General features: G+C 30.1%; 4 protein-coding genes across 4 annotated transcripts; 2 read left to right on the top strand and 2 right to left on the bottom strand.

Annotated features, from left to right (window-relative positions):
• Nucleotides 1-4: 4 nt before the first annotated feature.
• On the bottom strand, nucleotides 5-717 carry LOC107918889 (protein AGENET DOMAIN (AGD)-CONTAINING P1). The gene has a single exon (XM_016848467.2). The coding sequence runs from the start codon at nucleotides 624-626 to the stop codon at nucleotides 192-194; it is 435 nt and encodes a 144-aa protein (XP_016703956.2). The 5' UTR covers nucleotides 627-717; the 3' UTR covers nucleotides 5-191.
• Nucleotides 718-7,743: 7,026 nt separating this feature from the next.
• On the top strand, nucleotides 7,744-8,588 carry LOC107918512 (wound-induced protein 1). Its single transcript, XM_016848083.2, has one exon. The coding sequence runs from the start codon at nucleotides 8,072-8,074 to the stop codon at nucleotides 8,465-8,467; it is 396 nt and encodes a 131-aa protein (XP_016703572.1). The 5' UTR covers nucleotides 7,744-8,071; the 3' UTR covers nucleotides 8,468-8,588.
• Nucleotides 8,589-11,337: 2,749 nt separating this feature from the next.
• Nucleotides 11,338-11,922, top strand: LOC107920608 (copper transport protein CCH). Its single transcript, XM_016850401.2, has 3 exons — nucleotides 11,338-11,446; nucleotides 11,529-11,604; nucleotides 11,712-11,922. The coding sequence occupies exons 1-3, from the start codon at nucleotides 11,438-11,440 to the stop codon at nucleotides 11,837-11,839; spliced, it is 213 nt and encodes a 70-aa protein (XP_016705890.1). The 5' UTR covers nucleotides 11,338-11,437; the 3' UTR covers nucleotides 11,840-11,922.
• Nucleotides 11,919-12,700, bottom strand: LOC107920606 (protein EARLY RESPONSIVE TO DEHYDRATION 15). Its single transcript, XM_016850400.2, has 2 exons — nucleotides 12,320-12,700; nucleotides 11,919-12,236 (listed from the first exon to the last, which is right to left on the bottom strand). Exons 1-2 carry the CDS (start codon nucleotides 12,591-12,593, stop codon nucleotides 12,088-12,090), a joined length of 423 nt encoding a protein of 140 aa, XP_016705889.1. The 5' UTR covers nucleotides 12,594-12,700; the 3' UTR covers nucleotides 11,919-12,087.
• Nucleotides 12,701-15,687: the final 2,987 nt, after the last annotated feature.

The raw sequence follows: 15,687 nt of genomic DNA, 5'->3' as shown, positions 1-15,687 counted from the left end.
ATTATAAGTAAAATAAAATTGGTATTAATGAAAATTAAGTTGAAACAGTACATCAGCTTTTCTCCTTAATTAAGTTGCTGATTGCTTGGTGCCGAAGCAAGAGTTAATTCATAGAGGAAATTGAGAACAGGTCCTTACATCAAATAGACACTAAAAGAAAAACAGAATCCATGAAGAAACAGCGACGAATATCAGAAGAAGGTGTTGTTGGCAAGAATCCAGTGGCCATCGCGCCATTCAAGATGATGTCTCAATCGAGAAACGGGGTAAGCAATCTCGTCTCTGGTAGTTTCAAAATAAACCCAATATTTAGATCCCTGTCTCCCAGTGATCTTCCCCACCCACCAACCATCGTTGTCGAAAGCATCCACCGAGTCCAGATAATGGAAAACCTGAGTAGCTTTTGTGAAGGTTACTGGAGGTGGCACTGGTCGGACCTCGTCGGCTGAAACTATCTCAACCAGAGGCCGAGTCTGATCTTCTTCTTCAACCAGGTTCTTGTACTGCACTCTATAAAGAGTATTGTCGTTCAACGGGGATAATATCTTAGCTTGGTAGTAAGAACCCAAGAACCCTTCTTCCTTGCTGCATACTTCGACTTTATCTCCTTTGAAAAACATCGCCATACGAGAGAGAGAAATAGTGTTGAATGGAGAAGTTTGTGCAGAAAAAACAAGTAATCGAGTATTGTTTTATAGAGGGTTTATGCCGCCTTAAGTTATTTCTTCGAATTACATGATATTTTGTATTAAACAAAATTAATTTTAATTAAGTAATCTAAAATAATATAATATTATTAAAATTTTTAATATAGTATTAATTTTAAAAATTTTGTTTTATATTTTAATAGTATTTTTCTCTTATATTTTAAAACGACTTATTTAATTTTTTAAAATAATAATCTACCTTTTGTTTTTTATTAAATATTTAGATACATGTATGTTTATAATTGTATATTATCTTTATAAATAATTAATTGTAGATTTTTATATGTTATGTTTGGTACTATGTTAATTAATAAAAAAAACATTCATATTGTGAATATGCATTAGATCTAATCATGAGTCAAGTCGGGTTTGGATAGGGTCATTAATACAAAATTTTAGACTCTTTTTCTAGGTTCAAGTCTAGCTCAACTCAAAAAATGGGTCTAAAATTTTGCCCAAGTCTAACCAAAATCAAAAATGCTAAACTCGATCTCAGTTCGGCCCGCCCGTATTAATTTTTAATAAAAAAATAAATTAAAAATATAATATATCAAATGCCTCTGAAATAGTAGCAAAAATAATAATAAAACAAGACAGTATATAAATAATAATAACAAAATAGTAACAACATAATAATAAAATGACATTAAACCACAGAGAAAAAAATTAGGAAAATTTGGGTCGGGCAAGCACGGGTAAAAAACTTTACCCAAAGCCCAACTCATTTAAAAAATGGACCTTATTTTTATCCAAACCCATTTTTAGGCCTATATTTTTGTCCAAACTCAAAAAATTTTTATGCTTCTCACTTGTAAAAAACTGGTTTAAATCTATATATGATTCATTTAATAAATTTAGAAAGTAATTTCTTTAATGTTTTTTAAATGATTTTTTTAAAAAGATTGTTACACAATTTACGAATTGATTTAATATATTTAATAACCCAATTAAATATTATTATATTACTTTTGAACAATATTTTTGGAACCACATTAATTGGGATCAGGTTCTTTAGATCAAGAACTATCGATACACCGATCCAGAATAAGAGAAAGAAACCGTCTATATTGGGAATCAAATTAAACTGCCTTTGAACCATAAATTGTCGATTGGATGAAAAGTTAAAAAAAAAGATTAAACTAGTTTTTATATATTGTGGAGACTTATATAGGTTTTCTACTGGTTGAGAGAACTTTATTTTATTCAGTGAGGAATGTATTTTTTAGTGCATGGAAGCGTAATAATCAATTGTGTAACCTAATTAGAGTCCTGCGATTTCAAGGGAAAACTTAGAGAGGGTAGATGTTTAAATCTTTAAGTACAAATGTGAGAAGTCTAAACTGGTGAGTGTTAGAGCTTGAAAATACTTATTGTAAAATGTGCTAAGATAGTGAATATTCTTTCTAGTCCAGGCCCCGTAAATGTAGGAAAATAAATTTTGAACCAATACCTTAACTGGTTCCCGGTCCAACTAGTCTGAACAACCAGTTTGGTCTGTCTGATTTAGAAAACAATACTAAAAATCTCTAACTAAATTTTATGCTTTTTACAAAATTATATTATTTTCTCAAACTTTTAAATCATAAGATAAAGCACACATCAACGTGTTTGAACTTATGTCTTTCTAGTTGTTGCAACATGAACGATGCCAATTATGCTAAGATTCAATTTGCACAAAATTATATTATTATGAGAAATTTTTTTTTGTTTCTTCATATTTTTATGTAGAATTAATAAAAAATTGTGATGTGTAATTATTAATTAATTTAAAGATTTAAATCAATTTAATAAATGCAATTATATAATATTTAAATACTATAATTTTTATTTATTTAAACATATTTAATAGTAACTTTTTTAGAATATAAAAATTGAAAATTCATCCTTAAATATAGAAATTAACAAAAATATCAATTAATATATATTTTCCATGCGAGAGGATCATAAAAGTTGGAAAGTAAATGCCAAATTTCCGTTTAAGAAATTTATTTGCATGTAGTTATGGCTATGATTTTGCATTTTTATTTAAGGAAACGTATTAAAATTAAACACTATAAATTACATATTCGAGATGGGTTTTTTCAATAAAGAAAATTTGATCACCTTGAAAGAAAAAAGAAATGGCAAAAATGAAGATTTTATCGTTCATTCTTATTCTCGTCCTCGTCTTATCTATAGGTATGTAATGTTATTTTATGTATAAAAGTATTAAATATTACTTGTTTTAGTGCATTTTTAATTTTATTGCATTTGAAATTACAGAGAATATGGGTGTAGTTGGTGATGGATGTTGCACTGATTATCATCGGGGTCCATGTGAGCATGGGAAAGACGATGCAGCTCCTGATGGCAGCTGCTTTAAATTCTGTACAACACAACAGTTTTGTAGGGATGCTCTTTGCAAAAATAATAATGTGTGCCATTGTGCTTGTTGATTTTAATTATATGAAAATAAAAATGGGATGATGTATTCTCAATTTTGAATGAAATAACATTTTTGGTGTGCGTTTTTATGCATCTTTTAATCTGTTTATTTATCCTTAACTCTAGGTTTATGATAATTCAAGACTTTTTTCTACAATAATAAAAAAAATCATCCCCACCCACCAACCATCGTTGTCAAAAGCATCCATCCTCTCCAAATAATGGAATACCTGAGTAGCTCTTGTGATTGTTGCTGGAGGTGGCATTGGTCGGACCTCGTCGGTTGAAACTATCTCAACCAGAGGCCAAGTCTGATCTTCTTCTTCAATTATGTTCTTGTACTTCATTCTATAAAGAGTATTGTTATTCAACTGGGATATGATCTTAGGTTCGTAGTAAGAACCGAAGAACCCTTCTTCCTTGCTGCATACTTTGACTTCATCTCCTTCGAAAAACACCACCATTGTGATTTAAACACCAGAGAAATGTTGTCTGCTTTGAACCTGGATTCGGATGAACCGTGAACTATCGATTGGAAGAACCGTTTAAAGATATGTTAAACTGATTATTACATATTGTAGAGACTTATATAGGTTTTGTATCTTTATTTTGTTCAGCAAATAACGCATTTGTTAACATGCATCAAAGTGTAGTTCTAAGTACAAAAGTGAGAAGTACGCATTTGTTATTAACACAGCATGTCACGAGGTCCCATTAATTGTGATGTATAATCATCTTTTGCTTCCTCAATAGAAACTCTCCGTCGGGTAGTTCGCGCTTGATAAGAATTTTTGCATTTTTTTGTGTTGGATTCAGTTCGAATTTAAATTAACCAATAAAAAAGTGTTTTAATTTTAAAATAAGTAAGATATCAATTAAAATTAAAATTTTTTAATATTTTATAATACTTTTTGAATAGTGAAACTAGTTTTTTCGATGAGTTGACCTAAAAACGAGCTTGAGCTTAAAAATTCTTTTAGAACCGAGCCTTGGTTAGGTCCGGTTCGGCCTATGAACATCTCTATTCCTCAATGGCCTAAGTAGAATAATTTTATGATTACCTAAATAATATATTTATATAGGTTAATATATCATTCGGTACCTATATTTAGTTTCAATACTCAATTTGGCACGTGAAGTTTTTTGTCTTAATTTGGTACCTAAATTTAGTTTCAATGTTCAATTTGGTACCCAATCTAAACAACATCGTGTGGTCAATAAATATTTGACATGTGCACTCTAGTAATAAAAAAAAACATAGGTATTTAATTGGGACAAAAGAAAAACTTAGGTACCAAGTTGTTGGGGCGGCGTCGGAAGTTTTCATTTTTCGACTTTAAAATTTATAAGATTTTAAATTAGTAAATGGTAAAATCACACTTTGGCTTTTAAAAAAATGATAAATTTTTTATTTAGTCCTTTAAGAATCATAAAAAATAAGCTACTGAAAATTTGAAATTGGATTTTAGCTTTTATAAAATATACAACTTAATTCCGCCTCCTTAAGAAAAATATTTTGGCTTCGCCCCTAAAATAAACACTGAAGTCAAACTTAAATACTTGTATAAAAAAAAACTCAAATATATCAATTGAACATTCAAACCAAATATAGATACCAAGTAATATATTAACTATATATAAAAAATTGTTCCTTTAGAAGACGACAGAAAATTTAGGTTTGAGTTTTGAGTCATTTGCCATTTGCCTTTCGGTTCTTTTTTTTTGCTTTGCTTTGTCTTTCCCAAGTACCGAAGGTGACATTTTAGAAAGGGCTTGCGTCAAACAGGACGGTGGAAATGAAGTGGTTCGATATAGGTGGCACGATTTGACAGTACAGATTGATGAAATATTATATCATCAAAGTTAAGTTGGTGCGGGTGCATGAAAATGGCCATGGAAACCCTAGTTTTTAAATACCAAATGAAACCATGAAAGACTCACAGGGCTCAAAGCCAACTCGAAAAGCCATTAACCCTAGTTTGTTTTGCCCTTTAAGGGGGAAAATTATGGCCTCCGATGTCTTTAAGAAGCTTAAGTTGATTCAATAATTTGTCCATTTCTTTTCCTATTTTGGTGTTGAGTGGTTAAAAAAATATAGATAGTTGAAATGGAGATAAGTGGGTCATTGCCAAAAGGAGGAAAATTTATCAAGGGTTTGTTTATAATATATCAATAATGAAGGATTTAAAAAAGTACGGTTTTCAGAATCAGATCAATAATCGAATGAGTTAGATCATTGGTTTTTAATCCGATTGATTTATCCAGTTCAATTGAATAAATTATTAAAAAATTAGAAAATTGGTTCAATCGTCAATCTAACCAATATCTTAACTGATCCTCGATCCAACTAGTCTGACAAGCCAGTTTGGTCTAATTTAGAAAACAATGCTAAAAATCTCTAAATTAAAATTTATGCTTTTTACATAATTATATTATTTTCTCAAACTCTTAAATTAGAAGATAAAACACACATCAACGCGTTTAAACTTACGCCCTTCTAGTTGTTGCAGCATGAACGATGCCAACTAAGCTAAGATTTAATCTGCACAAAATTATATTATTATGAGAATTTTTTTTGTTTTCTTTATATTTTTATAAAGAATTAATAAAAACTCACGTATGAGGAGACTTATCTACATTATAAAATTCAAGATTGTCGAAAAAACAAATGATGTTTTGATTCAAATGGTAAAGTTAAATGTTTAAATTTCATTGTGCCATGGGTTCAAATTTTATTATGATTGAGTTTTTATTGATTTATAAATTGTAAAACGACAAAAACACCTTCATAGTAATGTAACTAATTTTATACATAATGAGATATTTTAGTAAATTTTAACTGAGTTGGTGCTTGATTGACTCATGAAACCAATCAGCGATGGCCTTAATGCAAGTATAGATATTAATATACTTAGAATTTCTAATTAAATTTCATGCTTTTTACAAAATTATATTATTATAAGGATTTTTTTATATTTTTGTATAAAATTAATAAAAACTAAGAGATGGTGAAGACTTAAACATTATAAATTTTAAACTTTCAATTTTATCATTGTTACCAAAGTTTCATTTGGTTTTGCCAATCATGCCAATGACTCAGTTGTATAAAAAAAGGTTTTATTTGGTTTTTACATAAACTTTTTTTATATAACCATAGGTGCCTTCATCTATTTTAGGGTCTGAGTTTAATTATGTTTGGGCCAGAAGTGGTATCCAGATAAAGTCTTCCCAAAAATGTCGACTCCAACATTCAAACTTGGTCCAAATACCTGAAAAACATAGATTTCCTTCAATTGATATTAGATTTGAGTTACTAACATTTGTAATGTTTCTCTTATTCTCACTTATTTGCAAAATAAAATAGATTACTTTTTTGGTACATAAATAAAAAGAAAATGATTCAAATTGAGTCCTCTTTGTGGAAAGATGGTTTAATAGTTTTCTGCCAACACTTTTCTTAATATATGAAGAGATGGTGATGTCCATTGAGTGGTTGAACTCTTTATATCTATGACAATTTTTCATCAATTGACTACTCATACAATAGATGGGATGCAGTCTGGGTGACTAGTTTTAGTACTTTTGGGTACCAATGAAACTTTAACTTATTAGCCAAAAAAAGCCATTTGCCAGCTCAAGAACACAATTGATTCCATATTATATAAGCATGATTCATTACAGGGAAGATATCACTGATTTGATTTCCATATGAAGTATATAAATCATTGAAATTTTAAGAGTATCCAGCTAAGCTCCCATTTGCTTAATTTGGGTGCCTGTCAATTTAATTTCCAGCTTCCAAAACATTACCATCTTTCCATGCATCAAGCTGCTTTTTGGACTTTGGAGCATAGCCTACTGTTTTTCCAAGTTTTCAACCACCATGCCTATGGTAAATGTGATTAGATTAGAGACAAACCAATGACCATATTTAGAAACTTGCTTAATCCTGTTTCTCGGAATGTGGTCTTATTTGGGACAAATGAAGCACCATTTCAAAACTTGATAATTTATGATTGATTGAGTGTTAGTTCGATTGGGATAAATATTATTGTCAATGCAGAAAGGCACGGGATCAAGTGTGCTGAAGCGCATTATCTTTCTATTTTATGGGTTCGGGAGGAGTTATGTGTTTGATTTTTTAGATGTAAGAAATGTTTTTTTTTATAAAAAAAATTAATGCTATGCTTTTCTTGAGTGAGTGATAATGGAATCATTTTTGGCATTTTTTGGTTGAAATTATATGGCTTCAACTAGCCATTGTCATTGTTTACACATGCGCAACTAGATGAAGTCACACCACAAGAGGGTGAAAAATAATAATAAGTAAAAGGTGGTTAACTAATCTTCCTTTTTTTACATGAAGTAATCATATTTTTTTAAGGCGTAACGATAAATTTTATTCTCAGTTTATATTTTCTATTAATTTAATCCTTATATTTTTTTAATTAATTTTAATTATTAATTTTTTAAAAAATATTAAATTATTTTTTTAATAAAAATGTTGATTAAATCAATAATTTGTTTTAACGATATAACATGACAATCTACGTAATAGTTCATACATACAATTCATATATATTTTATGTTGACATGATACCGAGACTGTTAGTACAAAGAAGAAATGGATACAAAAACCAACCCAAAGAGATTCTTTATATAAACCCTACTTGCTTCACCCTCTTGCAACAACTTGTTATATTCTGGGTTTTTTTCACTTTCTCTAAAACCTCTTTTAGTGTTATTGTTTTCTAAGCCATTTTTTTTATAATCAAGAACTGGCTAACACAAAGGATAGCATTCTGGAGGAAACCAACAAGAACCAACAAGTGGTTCTCGTCCTCTATGAGGCCATAAACACTCGAGACGTCCAAACCGTTCATCAAATCCTTGCCCCTGACCTTGAATGGTGGTTCCATGGTCCTCCAGCCCACCAGTTTATGATGCGCCTCCTCACGGGAGCTTCATCGGACCAAACTTTCATTTTCGACGTTGACCCTCTTTCGGTCACCACTTTTGGGTCCACCGTCATCGTTGAAGGCTGTGATCATAAACGTTCAATCTCTTGGGTTCATGCTTGGACTGTAAGTACTGATGGGATAATAACAGAAGTGAGAGAGTATTTCAATACTTCTCTCACTGTTACTCGTCTTGTGAACTCTAGCCAAACACCACCATTCAACTACAACTCATCATCGTCATCGTCATCACCGTCGCCGTCCTCTGGTTCTTCATCAACGGCTGAGATTACTCCTGTGCATTGCTTTTCCGTTTGGGAGAGCAGCTTTTCCAATAGAGTTGGGAAGTCTGTGCCGGGTCTTGTCCTGGCAATTTAGTCATTTCCTTATCTCTTTCCATGATCAGGTGCAGCCGAATGTAGGACAATATAAAATAAATAAAAAGAACTTGTTATGATCAGTTATGATAATAGTATAAATGATAATATTTGAGGTTAAATTAGCTAAAATGTGGTTTTTAAAAAATATTTGAGTGAATAAATCAATTTATGGTATATTTATTGAAAGAGTTCGATTTTGAAAAGAGAAAGTAAAAACATAATTATTAACACAATTGTTGATATTACATCATTTTATGTTTATATTGCATACATAAATTATTAATTTTTTAAATTAATGATCCAAGCAATCGTCGATGATGGGGGAGAGAGTGCTGTCGATTGCTCAGATGACACCGAAAGTGTTTTAAATTAAAACCCTAATCAAAGTAAATTGATCCAATTCTAGTGTAATTCTGAATTTGATTAATTCCCACAATCAATGACTGCAAATAAATTAGATTTTATAATTTTATAATTTTTAATAAATTATTTGATTTGACTAAAAAATCGATTGAACCGAAAAATCGTTGGTCTAATTCATAATTAAGGATATTTTTGCACCTACAAGGTACAACCCAACACCCTTCATAAGTGTAATGAATAAAGTTCATTGGAAAGGGAAAGGTACCAAATTATATATAAAACTCGATTAAGTCGCAAGTAAAATTATAAAAAAAAATTATATTATTTTTTGATATATTTATAATTGACTTACACGATTTTAGTCGGCTTAAATTATTACTACTTCATACACCATAAATAAGATTATTTCTATGATTCGAATCCACAAAGTAAATTTTTTGAATGAATATTTAATGCGGCTAAGCCAAAAACTAAAATTTTATAATAAATATTTAGTTGATACTAATCTCGGATTTAATTGTTAGATAACTCCTACCTCAATAAAAACAAAGCATAATATCCTTTTTTTTTTCTTTTTAAAAAAAATTAGATGCATGTATTTTCGTATCTAAATGAAATATTAAACCACATATTGAAATTTTAATTACTTTTGATTCAATTGTCGCATGACATGTTCGAACATCCCTTGAAACAACAAGTCAGGATAGTTAAAGTAGGTGAGTTTTGTTGACATCTGTGACTAGTTTTATCTTGGTTGGTTTTCTATTAGCAAATTATTTCTACTCTGAGCTTAAATTGTGTTTATTTTGATACAAAATTTATTTTCGATTAGAAAATGAAGAGTAGTGCAACGTTGATCAACTCAAACCTATAAATAGACCATTTCGATGCTCTTTGGTGCATCCCTTTCGGGTGCTTGTCTAAGAGCTTGTTTGTAATTTCCAAATTTATTTGTTGTGAAGTGTTACATTCGTATTTCCATTATAAGATTATTCGGGTGAGTGATTTTAACATTGAGATTTTTTGTTGGGCTGCAATTATCCGTTATATAAGAATAGATTGGACTTTAGCCAATAAAACTTCGAATTCATTGTTGAATAAAATCATTCATTGAAAAAAAAACTCCACGCTCTTCCTTATTATATTGATCTATACTTTGTTTTCAAGAAGGGGAGATGCATTTTTAAACTTAGCTCACGAGTTATTTACACTAGACATATCCGAGGTCAAGAAACCTTTAGAAATTTTGAACAAAAATATTAAACTTGAAAAATAAATTTGAACAAAATGTTTAATATATAGGCCTAATTCAACCTCCAATATTTAAAGTTCGAGTTTGACCTGACCCATTCTTTTCCAAATTTATAATATATTAACTTTTCTTTTCTTTTATATATTAAGTACTAAATATAGTAGTATAGTATTGTAAAGTAAATATATAACAATATATTAAGTTAATCATGTTTCAAGTTTTAATAAAAAAATATTAATGGTAGTCAAATATATAATTATTAAATATTAAATAAAAATAATTATATTTTTAAGCTTAATGGATTTAGATTATTCATTTACAAATATAAATGAATTTTTAATAAATTAAAGTTAATATTTCAAATTGGTCCGAACATATGTTCGTTAGGATAAATTACACAAAAAGTCACTAAACAATTATTAATTTTATGTTTCGGTCATTTAAATTACTAGGCTGTTAAAATCATTGTTTTTCTATTAACACTACTCGTACCAATCAAAAGTTTTCCTTTCCCTTTTCTTCTATAGTTAATTTTTTTCTAATGACACAACTTTGAACATCTCAAATCTGTGAATCAAAATCCAAACGGTTTTTTTCACCGATCTCTGAAAATCAACAAATTGACTTGGGTATAAAGTATATTCCACTACTCGTCAGTAGATACTCCACCATATTTTAAAAAGATATAATTTAACAACTCAATGACTTAAATGGTTCAAAAACTTAAATGACAACTTTTGAATAATTTAATGACAAATTTATAACTTCTTAAAATTAAATAACCAAAACATAAATTAATTAACATTTTTTTTGGTAGATAAAGAATCTAAATACATATAGTCACAACAGGAATTATATCTAACACCAACAATGTCTTGTAGAATCTCCATCTCGACCATCTTAAGAAGAAATTATAAATTCTCAAATTAAGAGAAACATTTTTCCTAAAGCTACCATGATATATGCAACCATATTTACTATGCGTAGAGTAAACATTACCTTCACACACGCCAATCCTTTACTAAAATCCATGAGACGAGAAAAGAATCCTAGAAACATCTAATGCTCTCTAGCTATACAATATATTGGCAACCAGATGTGCGGTGGCTCCTCTCTTACAAAAGTCAACAAATTATTGGAATAAATGCAAATCTTCACATATGAAAGCACCTTTTAACAAAAGCAAAAAGTAAAAACAAAAAAAAAAAACTAAAGTTCCCCCCATTAATCACGTAAAGAATCCAATACCTTCACTTAACAGTGTATATATTTATATGCTCCAAGGCTACCCCTTTACCAAACAATAAAAATCTCACATTTGTTTCTTCAAGTTTCCTTCTTTCATTTGCATCAATGGCCAATGTAAGTAACCCTTTTTCTTCTTCCTTTTTTATATTATCTTATCATAGACAGCTAAATTCAGGTTCCTATCTTTGTATTATAGGTAGTGGAATTGAAAGTGGGCTTGCATTGTGACGAATGTATCAAGAAAATCCTCAAAGCTATCAAGAAAATAGAGGGTAATAATCATCTTCTTCAGGAATTACCTGTTTTGATTAGGGTAAATTACACTATAAACAAAGACATACTATAATTTACCTTTTGATTGGGGAAAATTTGATTGCAGATATTGAAACTTACAACGTTGATACTAAGCTGAACAAGGTTATAGTGACAGGCAATGTTACCAACGATGAAGTCATTCGTGTTCTTCAAAAAATCGGCAAACAAGCAACCACTTGGGAATCTGATTAATTTCACAATTTTGGCTTTTCTTTTGATTGATTTTGGGTTCAAAATCTACTGTAATAGCTAGAATAAAACAAAATCATTATTTTTTTTTGGGTGAAGTTAATTTTCATTTATTGCGAAATTTAAAAAGTTCACAGACTGGGATCTAAAGGAAGAGAGATCTCTGTACCTAATATATTACAAATCAATAAGAAAAAAGAAGTTAAAAAGCTTAAAATGAGACCTCCCATGTCAACTCAGTACGAGTTGATTTACCTTGGTTGGTGAATAGTCCTTGGACTCACTTTAACATTCACAATCTTGGGTGCTTTTTCGATAAACCTCGGTGACTCAGTCACAACTCGGTCCTTCCGCCACTTCGATGTCCCAAACGGTACCAATTTCTTTTCCTTTTCCTCCGCTGCAAAAAAAAAAAAAAGTTCCGAGTTTATACTTAATTGACTCGTGAGAGTCGTCGGGTGTGAGTTGAATTCAGTCACTTACGTCTTGGGTCGAGTAAAACGTCGTCGTATTGCTCAAATATGTCATCGAGGTCGCCGGGGAAGAGAGGATCATCGTCGTCGTCGGAAACGTCGTCGTTTTCGGGATCGTGGAAGCGTTCTTGAAGCCAGTAGTCGCGGAAGCAAGGGGATGATTGGACGAGAGCCCACCATTGATCAGAGAAATCCTTGACCATCCGATATGCTAATGGAATGAACAATGGAGCGTTGGGATTCAGAGTTGAGGATAATGATGATCGCTGTGGAAGAATCTCCATTTCAACTAAAAAAAGCTTTCAGTAAATTAAGAGAAAAGAAAGTCGGGAAAGTGCTTTGCAAAGATGAGGATAAGATCCCACATACATTCATTCAATATATAACGGAGAGTTCGCTAATTAGACACGGATTAGTTTATTATTACATTATTGACACTATTTTTTAAATTTTTTGGTAAATTATATCTAAGGTGACTAAACTATTAATAAGTTTATGTTTTTGTCACTCAACTTCAAAAGGTTATAAAATGGTCACTAAACTATTTAAAAGTTTTCATTTAAGTCACCGGGCTGTTAAAATCCTGTCGTATTGCCTTCTTTGCTCGCACTTCTCGCATCGATCAAAAGCTCTATTTTCCCTTCTCTTCTACAATTCAGTTTCTTTTTTCATTAAATAGTTTTGAACGCCACGAATTTGCGAATAAAAATCCAAACAACTTTTTTCTCTGATCTCTGATACTGAACGTCAGATCAACTTGGATCTAAGATATGCTCTTCTACTCATCAATGAGTACTGATCCACCATACTAGTTGTCAAATCATCGCTTAGAACTTGCTACTATGGCTTTTTTTAAAAACAAAAACTTAATAATCCGGTGAGTTAAACAAAAATTTTCAAATAGTTCAGTGACTTAAATAAAACTTTCTTATAATTTCAAAACCATATTATAACTTTTTGAAGTTGAGTGAATAACACGTAAATTTACTAATAATTTAATAATTTACTCTTATTTTTTTTATATTTTGGACAAGAGAACAAAATAATCTGAATTCAACAAGTTTGGACTAAGATGAGATAGGACATGATTTATGTTTGATATAATATGATAGGTTTTTAATTAAGAATTTTGAGGTGGAATCTAGGTTTGACTTCGATCAAACCTACACTATGATAAAATTACTAAAGTACTAATCTTTTAATTTTATAAATACTTTATATACTTTAATTAGATTTTTTTTAAAATTTCTATAAGCCTTTATTATTTTAATTTTTTTATATATTTTAGTTAGATTTTTTATAAGATTTTATAATGTACATTTTATTTAATCTTATCAAATTTAGTATAACATAAAAAATTGTGTAATGTTTTTGGATAGAACATATTGGAGTCGAGTCAAATTGGATATTAAAATTTCAAATAAATTCAAATCCAAGACAAGATCAGAATGAAAAGTATAAAAAATGGGTTGAATTCAAGCTAGGCAAAAACCTCACCTTACCCCATTGACATCTCTAATGTTAAATTTTTTTTTCATTATTTTTAAAACAAAAGGAGGCTAAGCCTTATACAATATTATAAAAGTTCAATATAATTTCATTCATGGTAATCCGCAATATTGGGGGATTCTGTTGTATGCTCAAAGAGTGCACAAAAATTTTACCTTTTATCAATATTTTTAATTTATACTAAAATATCTAACTTTTATCAATATCAAAATTCGAAAAAAAATATTAAGATTTTTTGGTAAAAAATTAAATACTTGTGTGTGCGCTTCAAATGCACGAGAGAATTCTCGCATATTATCAATGAACAAAATACTTCCCACCCTTGTTGGTGACTCTCCAAAGAAACATAAGCCATAGCATGTTCTAGTCCTTAAATTGGTTGTAAAAAATAGAACGTCGATAATGGCAAGAAAAGAAAGAAAAATAGAACATATAGATTTTACGTTGAAACCCTTTTGGAAAAAAAACCACAGGTAGAGGAGAAGAAAATTTACTATGTCGAATTCGAATGATTCAAGAGGAGAGACGATTATGTCTATTTATAAGTTTGCAAAACCATATTCTAATCAAAGTCAAATAGAAGTAATGCAGTAAGGTTAAAACACCTTATTCTAATCAACATCAAATAGAGGAAGCATACTTCTATACGAATTTCCCTTGTGCAGCCTGTACCATAGATCCCCTTTTTCTTGACACTTGTATTTTTATTTAACAAGAATTTGGGTCATATATCTTTAACATTGGTGATGTAATTAACAACAAAATTTGCTTCCATATATATATATGATTTACGTGCACCTCCCATGGTCATTGGCATAACTCCTTGATACTTCTCACTAGTGCCAAATAATTAACTTCTTTCTCTTTGTTGTTTATCAATCAAACAATAAGCATGTTAACACTTTCTAAAATAACTTTCCTATAACCTTCAAATGGACTCCCAATTTCATCACAAAAACTTTGTTATGTGGTTGACAACATGTCTCCCATTGCACAAGCGCAAGCTTTCTCCTATTAGATGAAGACTCATATGAAATTCTGAGATATTTTTTTAATTTCATCACAAACCCCTACAAGTATTATCACTGACTACATGAAATAGTTGGGAATTGTCATAAGTATCGATTTAACAAGTGTGACTCGTCTTGCCATAGATAATAGTCTTATATCTCACCGGTTTAGTTTACTTTTAACTTTATCAATCATAAACAACTAAATTGATAGGTGGCAACAAATAGATAGATTTCAAGTTGCTGAAAATGTTTAGAATATGAATATGAAATTAAAACAAACAATTAGGAAGATTGAAAATAAAATAGATTTGAAAATGAGACTAAAACAAGAGCAGATAGATTTAGCCAATGTTTGATGGATTTTTGAAGGAGAAAAGTCAAATATTGTTTTCCAAAAAATAAATAGAGATGAAAGATGTAAGGATGATAAAAATGATTATGGCAAGATGAGGAAGAAAGATATCCAATAGAACCCCTTGAAGATGGTATTTATACCCTCTAATTGATTTCCAACTATTGTGGTTGTAGTAGAAGTGAATGTAGCCATTGGGGATGAAATACTAGGTCATTAACTTCACCTGCAACAACGAGTATTGATACATACTAAAAGTGTATCGATATTTTTTGTAATTAATACTGATTTCAGTGACCGTTGGAGAAGAAATATCGATGCCTTAGGAAATATATCGATACTTTGATAAAAGCATCGATACTGGATCGATACCTACCAGGGTTTAAAAATGGCAGAATGTCAATTTGGTATCAATTATCAGAAGGGTATTGATATCTTGTAAAATATCGATACTTAGACAAAAAGTATTAATACTTTTTGTCCTAGAGCAATTCTAATTTGTTT

The sequence above is a fragment of the Gossypium hirsutum genome, chromosome D13 (assembly GCF_007990345.1).
Source record: "Gossypium hirsutum isolate 1008001.06 chromosome D13, Gossypium_hirsutum_v2.1, whole genome shotgun sequence".
Taxonomy (NCBI): Eukaryota; Viridiplantae; Streptophyta; class Magnoliopsida; order Malvales; family Malvaceae; genus Gossypium; species Gossypium hirsutum.
This window is presented reverse-complemented; position numbering and strand designations above follow the sequence as displayed.